Source organism: Triturus cristatus, chromosome 1_1 (assembly GCF_964204655.1).
Source record: "Triturus cristatus chromosome 1_1, aTriCri1.1, whole genome shotgun sequence".
NCBI classification, from domain to species: Eukaryota; Metazoa; Chordata; class Amphibia; order Caudata; family Salamandridae; genus Triturus; species Triturus cristatus.
Window position 1 is genome coordinate 39,531,357 of NC_140579.1, and position 14,346 is coordinate 39,545,702.

The 14,346-nt window shown below is 50.2% G+C and overlaps 1 protein-coding gene across 1 annotated transcript in view; it reads left to right on the top strand.

The window, feature by feature from the left end:
* The window catches only part of LOC146869292 (DLA class I histocompatibility antigen, A9/A9 alpha chain-like), a 145,265-nt gene that overhangs the window by 34,504 nt on the left and 96,415 nt on the right, over positions 1 to 14,346 (top strand). Inside the window, exon 2 of the mRNA XM_085653720.1 lies at positions 8,014 to 8,283. Within this exon, the coding sequence (XP_085509846.1) occupies positions 8,014 to 8,283 (270 nt within the window). The remainder of the gene's footprint in view (positions 1 to 8,013; positions 8,284 to 14,346) is intronic.

Consider the following 14,346-nt stretch of genomic DNA (forward strand, 5'->3'; position numbering starts at 1 on the left):
CTTAAGTAAACATTCTTCCAGTTACCAAGCAAAAGGCCCGGCTTCTCTGTCCTCATGCAAGTAATTCATAGCCCTGTTACCATGGAATATTCCTACCCCCTCGCATTTAGTGTAGACACTTAGACGCTTGCACACGCACGCACAGTCAGTATAGAATAGATTCTGTCCGAGAGTCCTTCTTTTGTGGATAACATAGTTCTTTAAACATAGGATGTTAGATATGATTTGGGATTAGGTTGACTTGACCCCCCAGACTTTTCGTCTCCACATGTAGAGCTAAATGTCAAGTCCCCTTCACCCCCTAGTTACACGTCAATTACACGTCATGCTGCTGCGCGCGCATCTATGCCAAGTATTATCTTATAGATCCACCTATGTATGACATCATAACCAATCATGTTTCCTTTTTACTCCTTATTACACCCATTTTCGGTTACGCAGGACAAACGTCATTTTCCTTATCAAATGTTACGCCTACTGCATTCGCTTCATTGTAATGTATGTATTATAAAAGTTACTTCTTGTCAATAAAGTATGTACTTCACTTCCTGAACCCCCGTGGTGATGGAACTTGGAGCATCCGATTATAATCGATCATTGGAATAAAGCCCATTCCGAAACTCTAATATCACGGATTCTGCCTCTCATTTTACTGAGCTATTTCATTATGATTCCGTATCAAATTCAGTCCCGGTAAAGGAATTTTATTTACCACAACAGGGTGAGGGCTATGCACGGGGATCAGTGTAACAGGCGGTGAGGGCTGTGCGCAGGAATCAATGCAACACTAGGGGGAGGCTATGTGCGGGTCTCAGTGGATCATCAGCTAACCTGGCTAATGAGGGGTGTTACCCCAAAACCGGTCCCAGGATGCTTGTTTCCAGTTCAATGAAGACCTGGCTTGGCAGTTCAGGCTGGACTGGTCCCATGAGGCACAGGTTCAAGACTGATTTGCATATAGCTGGGTCTGAACTGAAGTGGCGAAGTGAGCCAAAGAATGATGGTGGATTCAACCCAGATCTGTGACTGGGGGTGAGTGTCTGAAAAGTTTCAGGACTCCGTCCATCTACTCCTTGCGTTTGCTTCAAAAGAATGCAGATGCCTCCACAAAGAAAGAATGTAAGCACCTGGTCACCATCACTTCAAGTTGTTGATGACCCAAGAAAGAATGTCTGTGACCATCAATGCAAGTCATCGCCACCTCTTGTACAGGTTCACCACATGAATGGCAACTCCAACATACCAGCCAATGTCTAGTGCGTCCTCACTACCAACTATGGAGTATCAAACAACCAGAGTGGAGTCCAACTCTGTGGTTATATCTACAGACAAGCAATACCAGTTACACTGAAAAGAATCAGCCAACCAGCGACTACCTGCTCACCCTGCCTGAATCCTCATCCCTGTCGTGAGAGCCCATATTGACCAGGGCCCATCTACCGCCTGCGATTGCACAACCGACTAGGCAGTGGCACCTCAGAGGCAATTCTGCTGCCCAGCATGGCACACGCAGCCCCAGTGAGACCGCAAGCAGTCCATGGCAACCCAACCCTGGGGCCTCCACAAGGTCGAGAGAGATACTGCCCTACCGAGGGATTTCAGGAGGTAGCAAAACCTTTCGGAGGAGATTCCAACAAGTTGCAGCACGACACAGCTGTCTTCAGTGAGCTACGCAACGTCACCAAAGTATGCTTTGTGTTGGATGCTTCGTGATGGGCTCTAGCAACGCTTTTGACGCAGTCTATTTTGAATTGCCGACACCAGTCACAAATCGCAATGAGAGTCATCAGATTGGGACAATTCTATGTTATGGACATCATTCCATCTAGTAGGATGCAGTAAGATCCTGGATTTCTCTGGGCAAGAACTCTGTCCTGAACCCATCAGGTTAGACTATGAATGCGAGCAGAGATATCCTGTTGCCACAGCATCATCAGTCCGTGCATCCACTGCTGTCCTGCTGACTGACCATAGAGACCTATGGACTCAGTGGTGTCTCTATGCAGGTGCCCCGGCCAAACTCCTGAAACAGCTTCAACGCATCCAGAACGCCTCCGCACGCCTGATCCACAACATCCCTCGCCGCAGCCACATCACACCCCACCTGAGAGACCTGCACTGGCTCCCTGTCAACAAGAGGATAACCTTCAAACTACTCACCCACGCACACAAGGCACTCCACAACACCGGACCAACGTACCTCAACAGCCAACTCAGCCTCTACACCCACACCCGCCAGCTCTGCTCCCCAGACCGCGCCCTCGCCACCGTCCCCCGCATCTGAAGAGTGACCGCCGGCAGCAGATCATTCTCCCACCTCGCAGCCAAGACATGGAACACCCTCCCCATCCGCCTACAGCAGACCGAAGACCTTCTGACCTTCAAAAGGCTTCTCAAGACCTGGCTCTTCGAACAGTAGCAGCTTCTCTCCCCCCCCCCCCCCGCCCCCCCCCAGCGCCTTGAGACCCTCACGGGTATGTAGTGCGCTTTACAAATGCTATGATTGATTGATTGATTGATTTGTGTCTAGTTTATTTTGTTTTACTTTCCACTCATATTTTGGTGACAGTCAATATATTTTGTTGGTAACAGGTATGTTCCTTTCATGGTACACATGTATGAGCACCTACACAGAGTGCCCAACTGCATGCATATCTGGTATCCTGCCTTTTTATTATGGCCGTTGCATTAGCTAATCTAAGCATGTGTGCACAGACCTAGGCAAGTCACTGACCACAAGAGTTCCCGCAAAGCGCAGCATATTTGGGCTGTAGTACCAAGTCACTGCATCTGACCCTGATTCACTCTATTCCTGATGACTCTACATGGGGTAACCCAGAACCAGAGAAAAAAACCATGGAAGGAGGGTGGTAGAAAGGAAGCACAGTAGGTATAGCAACTACAAGAGATAGCTCACTGGGTCACACATGTGGTGTGGTATTTAGTACAACTATGTGTAGGAAAGTGCCTTTTTTGACATGGTTAGCCCCAACGTTTTGCCTGATCTCAGTGTAAGTGCACTGAGACCCTGCTAACCAGGTACCCAGTGCCTGGATCTCTTTCCCCAAAACTGTACCACGATTGGCACAGCTTCAGTTGCCCGTGTAAGGCCCTAATAATGGTACCCCTTGTACCTAGAGCATGGGTACTGAAGAGGGCCCTCTGGTGCTGCAGCACTGGTTGTGCCATCCCAGGGACCCCTCGCCAAGGCTATGCACTCTGCCATTGCAGGCTGCGTGTCTTGGTGCAAAGAAATCCGAAAATTCAACATGGCACACAGCCTTTTGTGGCATGCCTCCCTACAATGCATGGGATATAAGTAAGTCACCCCTACTGTAGGCCTTTAGCCATAAGACAGGATGCACTATATCCTATGTGTGGGCATATCACCATGAGCAGAAATGCTCCTGCAATGTCCAGTCCATTCTGTGGTGTTGTAAGTGCACTGGGAAACCATAGAGAGTACATGGGCTGAATACTTGTCAACACGAGTTTCCTAGCGCCATGATGGCTTCACTGATTCCTAAGGTGTTTGGTACCAAACATCTAGTCCTCACAGATGCCAGTGTGAGCTTTATGAGTAAATTCATACAGGAGACCCTTTTTAGAGGGTCCCCTGAAAACCTACCAAGCACTGGTGTGGTTCCTGATTTATTTGCCCCAGCCTGCCACGGCCTCTCATGGGGTGAGAGCCAGCACGAGAGATAAAACCTGGTCAGGGTTGAGGTGCTTAACACCTCCTCCAGGACATGATGGCCTTTTAGAGCAGGAAGCTTCAAAGGCAATGCCGCCTTTCCAATCCAACCCACCAACATCATCTGCGGACTACCCCAAGGGTCATCACTAAGCCCGACGCTCTTCAACATCTACATTGACCCCATCGCTGCCATCGTCAGACAGCACGGGTTTAACATCGTATCCTACGCCGACGACACCCAGCTTATTCTCTCCCTCACCAAGAACCCCGAAAACACCAGGCTCTGCTTACAGGAAGGAATGAGAAACGTAGCAGTCTGGATGAAGGACCGCTGCCTAAAGCTCAACTCTGAGAAGACCGAAGTCTTCATCCTCAGACCCTGCTGCTCCAGCTGGGACGGCACCTGGTGGCACTCCGCCCTCGGGAGCCCTCCCACCCTGACAGACCACCCCCGGAACCTCGGCATAATCCTCGACTCCTCCCTCTCCATGAACCGCCAGGTCAACGCTGTCGCATCCACCAGTTTCAACTGCCTCCGCATCCTCCGTAATACCTTCAAATGGATCCCCCCGACTGCAGAAAGACGTCACCCACGCGCTCACAACCAGCAGACTAGACTACGGCAACGCCCTTTACGCCGGAATCAACAAAACTCTTCTACATAAACTCCAAACCATCCAGAACGACGCAGCCAGGCTCGTCCGAGGGACACTGCGCCACAAACATATGACCCAACACCTACAAAGCCTCCACCGGCTTCCCGTCGAAAAGAGGGTCACCTTCAAACGCCTCACCCGCCTACAAATCCCTCAACAACATCGGACCCAAATACCTCAACGACAGAGTATGTTTCCACGTTCCCAAGAGAATCCTCCGCTCCGCTGACCTCGCCCTGACAGAGGTCCCCCGCATCCGCAGAAACAGAACAGGCGGGAGAGCTTTGTCCGACATCACAGCCAAAACCTGGAACAAGCTCCCGGTCAACATCAGATGCTCCCCAACCCTTCACACTTTCAGAAAGTGCGCTCTATAAACCACTGATTGATTGATTTAATGGGGGAGGCCAAGCCCCCTTTCCTTCTCTACGTTTGGTGGGATGAATGTCGGGAAACTTAGGGTTCAGTTAGGATGGCACCCTAGCGGTGCTGGGACCGGCCGCCAGTGGTGCGGCGGTCCCACACCGGCAATTAGGATGCCACCGCCACCGTGGCGGTGGCATCCTCTATCCTCACAGAACCACCCGCCACAATGCTGGGAATGCACTGTGTGCATTTGCATGCACAAAGTGGCAGGCACTGCGCGGTGCCTGCCACTTCGTCCATGCAAATGCAAGGGGGTACCATATGTACTCCCCCATGTGCTACCCACACCCCCCTAACATCCAGGGGGCCCACAACGGGTTCCCAACTTAGGAATCCGCATGCCTTTCGAAAGGCTGCTTCCTGCTGGCATCCTAATATGGCTGGCGGTGTCTAGCAGACACCGCCACCATATGCAACCCTTTTCCGCCCAGTCGACCGAGCGGAAAAGCGGCGGACGGTCTTTCCGTACGCCGCGCCCCCCCCCCACCATCATAATGTGGCGGGGGGAAATGGGAGGCGGGTGGGGTATGATGTAGGGTGGATCACCACCGCCATACAGGTGGTGGCGATCCGCTCTATGTCATAATAGACCACTTAGTTAGATTAGGAGGAGGGTCCCCACTTAGCCTGTACCACCTTTAGGGAAGATGAGGTGAACCCGTCTTCTGCAATTCCACCATCTTGAGATGATGAGTAAACCTCTTATCAGGGCTAGAATAGTGCCTCTTCCCACAGTGGTCACTAGAGGGTGTAGTCCCCCTTAAGGTAAAAAGCCCATTGGCTACTACCTGTCTCCCCTTGTAATTCCCCATAATTCAGTTTTTAGGTGGCACCCCGTGACCTGAACCTCAGATTCGATGGTTAAGAGAAGACCAGGAAAAATAAATAATCAGGTAATTGTAAAGTGCAAAACTAATCACCACTAGGGGGCACAAGGCACTGTGGGCCGTCGGGGAGATTAAGTGATCTATTGCCCAGAGTCACATGATGCTGAGCTGCCACCGGCAACAGGGATTGAACAGTGAGCCCCGCGATCCGGAGTCAGCACCTCTCCCAAAGAAGACTGACTGCTTGAGAACAGAAGCCCTGCTGCAGAAGAAAAAAACATATCCTACCTGCTGCTCCCAGGACTCGACAGTCTCTGCTGCTGTGTTGTCCTGCAACCTGAATGGACTCTAAGAACCTCGATGCACCTCCAGCCTTCAAGAAATTGCCATGAAGCTCCCTTGGAGTGAAGGTATCACTCCCATGCACACCACAGGCACTGATGCTGTTAAGTCCGGTTAGTTGATGTGATGCTCACCAATGACCTCGAAGCTGCAGCAAAGTGAGAAAAGGTACAACAGCTCCAAAAGGTCAGATCTGTCCCCCCCACCTAGTTAGGGGACACCATGACCTACCAGAGCCGTGGCGTTTAAATATCCGGGGTATCGGACCACCAATGGTAGTCGCCGAGAAGAAGAGTCCACTCCGGTCTCCCAAAGCACCAGAAGCAAGCACCCGTTGAGGAAAGTCAAGACACCAGAGACCCTCTTCCTGAGTGGCCCAGCTGTCCCAATATCGCCTCTCCAAGTTGCCTGCACCTGACCTCGAGGACCTCAAGACACACAACGTCCGGATGACATGTTCATTCCACACTTGGCCCCAGCACCGACCAACCAGCCCTGCTCCCATGGTCCCCAGGCCCTTGTAACCTCCTCCCTCTAAGGAGACCCACTGGACTTACTGTAAGTCCCTCTGTGCAGTGCTTTTTCACGTGGCCCCCTTTGTCTTTGCGCATAAGCTTCCAAGACCTCAGCATCACTACTCCCCATTGATCCGGGACGCTCCAGAACTTCTCCTGCTGGAACTTTGGTCCTGGTCCCGACATCGACCTGCAATGTCAAGGTGAGCTTTGTGAAAGTATTGCCTGAATTTCTATGAAATATTCTGCTTTTTCCCCATTGTTTCCCAAGGTGCGTAGTTGTGCACAGAAGTGATATATTTATCAAACTTTGAAAATTCTTAACTCCAAAAAGTATTTATCCTATGGTCTTAAAAATTATATAAAAGTCATTGTTATTTTTCAAATTAGTCTCGGATTTGTTCTTGTGTATGTCTCATTTTATTGCATTTGGTGCTAAATATTTTGTATTACCCACAGCACTCGGTCAGCTTTGATAGTGAATTGCTGCCATAGCATATTTAATTATTTAAAAAGTATTTTACTTACCGCATGATATTTCAGTGGGATAGCACTGATCACTAATGGTGGGTGGTGAGGGCAACTCCGCTACTCTGCGGAATCAGAGTATTTGGCTTAACTCCGCGCTCCGCTCGAAGCGCAGAGTTGCAAAATTCTGCAAACTCCGTCTGCGGTGCGGAGTTAACTGCCCAACCATACTAGTAAGAAGGCGTGTTTCTTATTTAGCAGCCTGCCCCTCCCTGGGCCTAGCAGCACAGGATTCTCCCTCCCTCTTAAACTGAGGTCTTCCAACTGTCGTAATTAACGATTATCTTTTAGAAGAAAGGCTAAAATTATGGAGAAATGCTGTCCAGTGAAACATCACTCATTGACCACGGATATTAGTGTACATTTAGGGACAGTTTGTGTAAATTGCACATGGGTTTCCACCCTAAACATGCCGCCTCCGAATACTCCCCTCAACCCCTTACAAATGGGTCGCCACAGTAGACATGCCGACTCCGAATCCTCCCCTCAGCACCCACCCAACACACATTCCAGGATTTGTCTAAAAACTAAGCGGAAGGGATGGCTGCTGTGGGGCAGTATTATGTTTGAGGGGGTGTTTGAAAGCTGTCCCGTGTAAGGTCTGTTCTCTGCCTCTTCTGGTCCCCTCCAGATTCAAACACTTTTCTTGCTTTCTCCTCCTCCTTGTGAAGCCCCCATGGGTCTCCATCTTTCTTTGGTCGGGAACTTGTGTGACAGAGAGGGGTGGGTGAGAGAGAAGTGTTACTCTCAAGGGGGGTTATGGATTTTTTGCTGCCCCTCCTGTGTGGTGCAGTCTCTGACCCTCTCTCTCCCAGGCTCTCACACCCTTGGGTACTTCTACTTCTCTCTCTCAGGGCCCCTCCCTGAGTTCCCCCAGTTATCTTGGTTGAGAACCATGAACCGTCGACCAGAGTGGATTCCTGGGGCTGGTGTTGTGCGGGGGTGTGGAGGGAAGGTATTACATAACTGTGGTGTAAAGGGTGCGCTTTGTTGACTGACCCGCTGACCTTCTCTCACAACAGGATCGCACACCCTCCAATACTTCTACTCCTCCTTCTCTGAGCCCCTCCTTGGGCTTCCCCAGTTCTCTCTAGTTGGGTACTTGGATGACGTCCCTATCACCAGTTACACCAGTGAGAGCTGCAGGTTTGAGCCCAGGGCCCCCTGGATGGAGAAGATCACCACCGAGGATCCCCAGTACTGGGACAGGAACACTAAGATCACCCGAAGCATGGAGCAGTTGCTCAGAGCCGAGATGAGGAGCATGATGAACCAACTCAAGCAGACCAGCGGTGAGTGACTTTAGGGGGGGATGAGGGCAACAAGACCAGGGCTGAGTGACATGGGGGAAAGTGAAGAGGGGAAGGGATAGCCTCAGACAACAGAAAATATGGGTCGGGCAGCACATAGACAATGTAGGGCAGACAGCTATCACAAGATGGTGGGATGGAAAAGTCCCTCACACACTGATGGACGTGCACCCCTGCCCTGAGTGCCCCAACTGCAAAGATCTCGATCCTTGGTGCTGATTTCTTTGTCATGGCCATACACAGATCATGCATGTGCACCATGACTTGGGCCTGTCTTATGGACTGCTGTCTTCTGTGGCTGGGAGGGGTGCACCCTCGGCTACTGCCATTACCAGGAGCGAAGTAGCACGAGCATGGTGGTGGCAGTATACTGTGTACTGATCAGTAGAAGTAGAAGGCTTTTTTATCAGTGTCACTGGAGTGAGGCCTACAGGCCCATTTGTTTAAAGTTCCACTACTGGTTGCTTAACTCATCCTTGGTTACATCAGATAGTATGTAGTTGTAGGAGAGAAGAATCTGCTTCACATGGGTACCCCCACTTTTTGCTGGTGTTTCACTGTTTTTCGACCTTAGTCTGGCTGTGGCCCTGCTAATTAGGACCACAGCCTAGCTGCTTCCTCTCTAAAATGGTTTCCATGTACATTAGGTACATATCTAATTGGATTCTGGAGTGCCTTATAAGCCCCTAGTATATGGTATACTATGTACCTAGGGCATAGGTACCTCAGAGGCCTACCAGGGGCTGCAGCATATATTATGCCACCCCTGGGAAGCACTCCAAAATGACACCACAGGTCTTCTACTGCAACCTGGGTAAGGGTGTGCTTGCACCCCTTACTGTGGTATAGGCTACCTATATCACTACCTTAAACAGACACATATAAACCTATAAGCCACTCCTATGGCAGGCCTTGACAATCCTGAAGGCAGAGTGCTTGGTTTTATGTGAGAGGGTGCCCAAGCATGATCTGAGCCCTTCTGCAGCTTTCGGAAATACTTCCTTATGGCTGTTCTTTGATATAGCCATACCATATACTCTTAAGTGCATTATAACCTCGCGGTAAATGCTAACTTTGGGATGGGTGCATCAAAACATGCCGAGTTTGGTGTCAAACGCTTTGGAATACTACCACCCCGCCAGTCCTGGCGGCGGTGGTAGCATTCACAAAATACACAAAATGGATGCCACAGACACGGGTCTGGCCTCCTGCTGCTGAGGGAAACTCCGGCAGGGGAGGCCTGGACAATAGGTTTCCTGTCACAGGGAGGTGTAACCACCTCCCCAGACAGGCAGATGTGTATTGGGGCAGGGTGGGTGCATTCAGAGAATGCTTTTGAGACACTGCCTGGGGCACAACACAAGGTGTCCCTGTGCATGGCCCGGTTCAAACTGGTTGCAGGGGCACTCAGCCCCTGCTCTGGCACGAAACTGGACAAAGGGGAAGGGGTGTAACCACCCCCACCCCAGGCCCACCCATAGGTGGGGCCTTAGAGTTAGTCCATCCCCTAAACTTAGTATAAGTATAGGAATCCAGTCCCTAGGACTTTAGATTACCCTGGACGAACCTCTGCAACATATATCCTGGACCTTCGACTTTCTATCACGACTAGAAAACGGAAGAAATCTCCCTTGGGGCCAAGGGGTGACTCCCCTGCTTGGCAGGCACCAAAGAAGCAACTGACAGGGCTGCAATTCTGAAGCTCCCACCGGACGCCGAAGTCTCTGCATCCCCAGAGGTGGACTTCCAGACTTCCCTGAGGCTACCCTGAGTCCACAGCAAAGCTGAGGCCCGTGGCTATCATGGGTGACGTGGAACCGTGACCCCTGGACACCGTGAACTTTTGCAGCAACACTATCTTCCTGCTCATCCTCAAAGCAGATGGCCTTAGATAGGGAAGCCCTGGAGCTCTACAGAGCTAGTAAAAAGGAGGGACTAGAGTCCCTTGGTGGCAGCAATTTCCCTAGAGATAGGGAGCGGTCTTATGACCATAGAAACCTAAGTAAGATTGTCCCACCCTACCAGAGTGGGGATGACATCCACAAATGGATAACTGCCTTGGAGAGGGCATGTAAAGTACAGAAGGTCTCTCAAGGTCAGTGGGCAGCAATCTTACGGCTCTCCTTTGCAGACAAAGGTAGAGACAAGCACCTCACTGTAAGAGAAGAGGATGCTGATGACTACAAAGTCTTGAAAAGTGCTCTGATAGATGGGTTTGGCCTAACCACTGAACAATATAGGTTAAAGTTCAGAGACACCCAAAAGGCACAAAATCAGGACTGGGTTGACTTTGTTGACTCTGCTGCTAAGGCTCTGGAAGGTTGGTTATTATGCAGTAAAGTGTGTGACTTCATAGGATTGTACAATCTGATAATGAGGGAGCAGATTCTTAATAACAAATATCAAAATCAGCTGTTGCACCAGTACCTGGTAGACTCGGATCTGACCTCTTCCCAAGAATTGGGAAAGAAGGCAGACAAATGTGTCAGAACCAGGGTGAGGCAGAAAGTACAGAACCAAGGTGGTGACCCTAAGAAGCAAGATTCCGAAAACTCTGATAAGGGTGGGGACAAGGGTAACGACCAAAAGTCTTCACAAGGGCCCCAAAAATCTTCTTCAGGGGAGGATTCACAGGCTAACAAAGGGAAAGGCCAAAAGAAGCCCTGGTGCAAATCTGTAAACAGAAAACTCACTGGACTAGTGACTGCACGAAGGCTAAAGAAAATACTCCAACCACCACCAATGCCCCTAAGGCACCTGTTCCCCCTAGTACAGTTACAATAGGTGGTGGCAATGTCCAGAATAAGGGTGTAGTAGGGTTAACCCTGGGTTCTGAGATGGACTCTGGCCTAGTCAGAGTACCAACTCAGGCTGTGCTTGTCAGTGATGGGGGAACGGATATGTCCCCCTTTGTGAGCCACAGTAACCTGGGCAAATACAGACAGCAGCCTTTAATTAATGGAGTAGAAGCTTGGGCATTCAGGGACACAGGAGCAAGTGTCACAATGGTGACAATACATCTTGTGGATCCTGGGCAGATTATACTTGGTGAAATGTACCAAGTGACCAATGCTAGCAATGTCAGAACAGACCATTCTCTGGCAGTTGTTAACTTCTCCTGGGGAGGGGTAACTGGCCTTAAGAAGGTTGTGGTAAGTGCGGACCTACCAGTACAGTGCTTGCTTGGCAATGATCTGGAAAATCCAGCTTGGGCTGAAGTGGAGCTCAGGACACATGCTGAAATGTTAGGGATCCCTGCACATGTCTTTGCTGTGACCAGGTCACAGGCACAAATGTCAAAAGCTGGACAGGCCCTGGATTCTGGAATAATGGACCAGGTGCCTCACAAGAGGAGGAGCAGTAGGGTTAAGGCAGAGCCTTCCCACCTGTCTCAGGATGCTGATCAGTCTCCTCAGGGAGATGATCTTGAGCCTGCAGAAGGAACTGTCTCAGAGGAGCTTGAACCTGACCAGGTTGAGTTCTTGGGGACAGGGGGGCCCTTCCAGGTCTGACCTGAGTCAAGAGCAGGAAACCTGCCCCTCTCTTGAAACTCTCAGACAGCAAGCTGCTGTTGAGGGTGCTGGGAATGCTAGTGGCACCCATGACGTTTATTGGGATGATGGACTCCTATACTCAGAGAGAAGAGACCCCAAGCCTGGTGCATCCAGGAGGTTGGTTATACCTCTGAAGTTTAGGGTTTTCCTATTGACACTAGCCCATAATATTCCCCTAGCAGGACACTTAGGCCAGAACAAGACTTGGGACAGAATTGTTCCTCACTTTCACTGGCCACACATGTCTGAAGACACAAAGGAGTTTTGTCGCTCCTGTGTAACCTGCCAAGCCAGTGGCAACGCAGGTGGCACTACAAAGGCCCCCCTGATACCACTACCTGTGGTGGAAGTGCCCTTTGAAAGGGTAGGGATTGACATTGTTGGTCCCATGGATCCCCAAACAGCATCTGGGCACAGGTTTATACTGGTGGCAGTGGATCATGCCACCAGGTATCCAGAAGCAATTCCCCTAAGGACCCCTACAGCACCTGTAGTGGCAAGAGCTCTCCTGAGTGTGTTCTCAAGAGTAGGTTTTCCAAAGGAGGTAGTATCTGACAGAGATGCAAACTTTATGTCAAGTTACTTAACTGCTATGTGGAACAAGTGTGGAGTGAACTACAAGTTCACCACACTCTATTACCCACAATGCAATGGTTTAGTTGAGAGATTCAACAAAACCTTAAAGGGCATGATCAAAGGACTCCCAGAAAAGCTTAGGCGAAAATGGGACCTTCTATTGCCCTTCCTTTTATTTGCATACAGGGAGGTGCCTCAGAAGGGGGTTGGCTACAGCCCATTTGAACTTCTGTTTGGTCACCCTGACAGGGGTCCATTGGGTTTGGTCAAGGAAGGATGGGAGTTACCTCTCAAGCCCCCAAAGCAAGACATAGTGGACTATGTACTTGGTCTCCGCTCCCGGATGGCTGAGTACATGAAAGAGGCAAACAAAATGAGGCTAGCCAGGAACTGCAAAAAGCCTGGCATGACCAAAAGGCTGTACTGACTGTTTATCAGCCAGGACAGAAAGTGTAGGGTGTTGGAACCTGTGGCCCCAGCAGCTCTCCAGGACGAGTGGAGTGGACCCCACACTATTGTTGAACAGAAAGGGGAGGTTCCCTACTTGGTAGACCTTGGAAACCCTAGGAGTCCCCATAGGGTTCTCCATGTCAACAGGCTAAAGCCATATGTGGACAGGGCTGACATGGGCTTGCTCATGGCAACTGATGAGGGACAGGAGGAAGAGAGTGACCCACTCCCTGACCTCCTCTCACAGAACCCTGATGATGGGTCAGTAGATGGTGTAGCCTTGGCACGCAACCTCACTGCCCAGCAGCGAACTGATTGCAGACAGGTTCTCAATCAGTACAGACACATGTTCTCACTGACTCCAAGTCAGACTACCTGGTGCACTCATGAAGTGGACACTGGGGACAGTCTGCCTATTAAAAATAAGATTTATAGGCAACCTGACCATGTCAGGGACTGTATCAGGACAGAAGTCCAGAAAATGTTGGATTTGGGTGTGATTGAACCCTCAGATCGCCCTTGGGCTAGTCCAGTGGTCCTTGTGCCAAAACCTCACACCAGTAGTGGAAAAAGAGGGATGGGGTTTTGTGTGGACTACAGGGGTCTCAATGCAGTCACTAGGACTGATGCCCATCCAATACCAAGGGCAGATGAGCTTATAAATACTTTGGCCTCAGCCAAGTACCTTAGCACATTTGACTTGACAGCTGTCTACTGGCAGATCAGACTAGCTGATGATGCAAAGCCAAAAACAGCATTTTCTACTCCTAGTGGGCACTATCAATTTGTGGTAATGCCCTTCGGTTTGAAGAATGCACCTGCCACTTTCCAAAGGTTGGTGAATACAGTTCTCACAGGCCTGGAAGCCTTTAGTGCAGCATATCTAGATGATATTGCTGTCTTTAGCTCCACCTGGGAGGATCACCTGGTCCACCTAAGGAATGTTTTGGAGGCCCTGCAAAAAGCAGGCCTAACTATCAAGGCTACTAAGTGCCAGATAGGGCAGAGTCCGATTGTGTACCTGGGCAACCTTGTAGGTGGAGGCCAGGTTCAACCATTGCAGAGCAAAATCCAGACCATAATGGAATGGACTGCTCCAACTACACAGACTCAGGTGAGAGCCTTCTTAGGCCTGACTGGGTACTATAGGAGATTTGTCAAAGGGTATGGATCAATAGTGACACCCTTGAATGACTCAACTTCCAAGAAAATGCCCAAAAAGGTTCAGTGGACAGCTAGCTGTCAAAAGGCATTTGATGACCTGAAGCAGGCCATGTGTAGTGCTCCTATTCTGCAGAGTCCTGACTACTCCAAAAAGTTTATTGTTCAGACTGATGCATCTGAATTGGGGGTTGGGGCTGTACTGTCACAATTGAATGAAGAAGGTCAGGATCAGCCAGTAGCTTTCATAAGCAGAAGGCTGACCCCTAGAGAGAAACGTTGGTCGGCCATTGAGAGGGAGGCC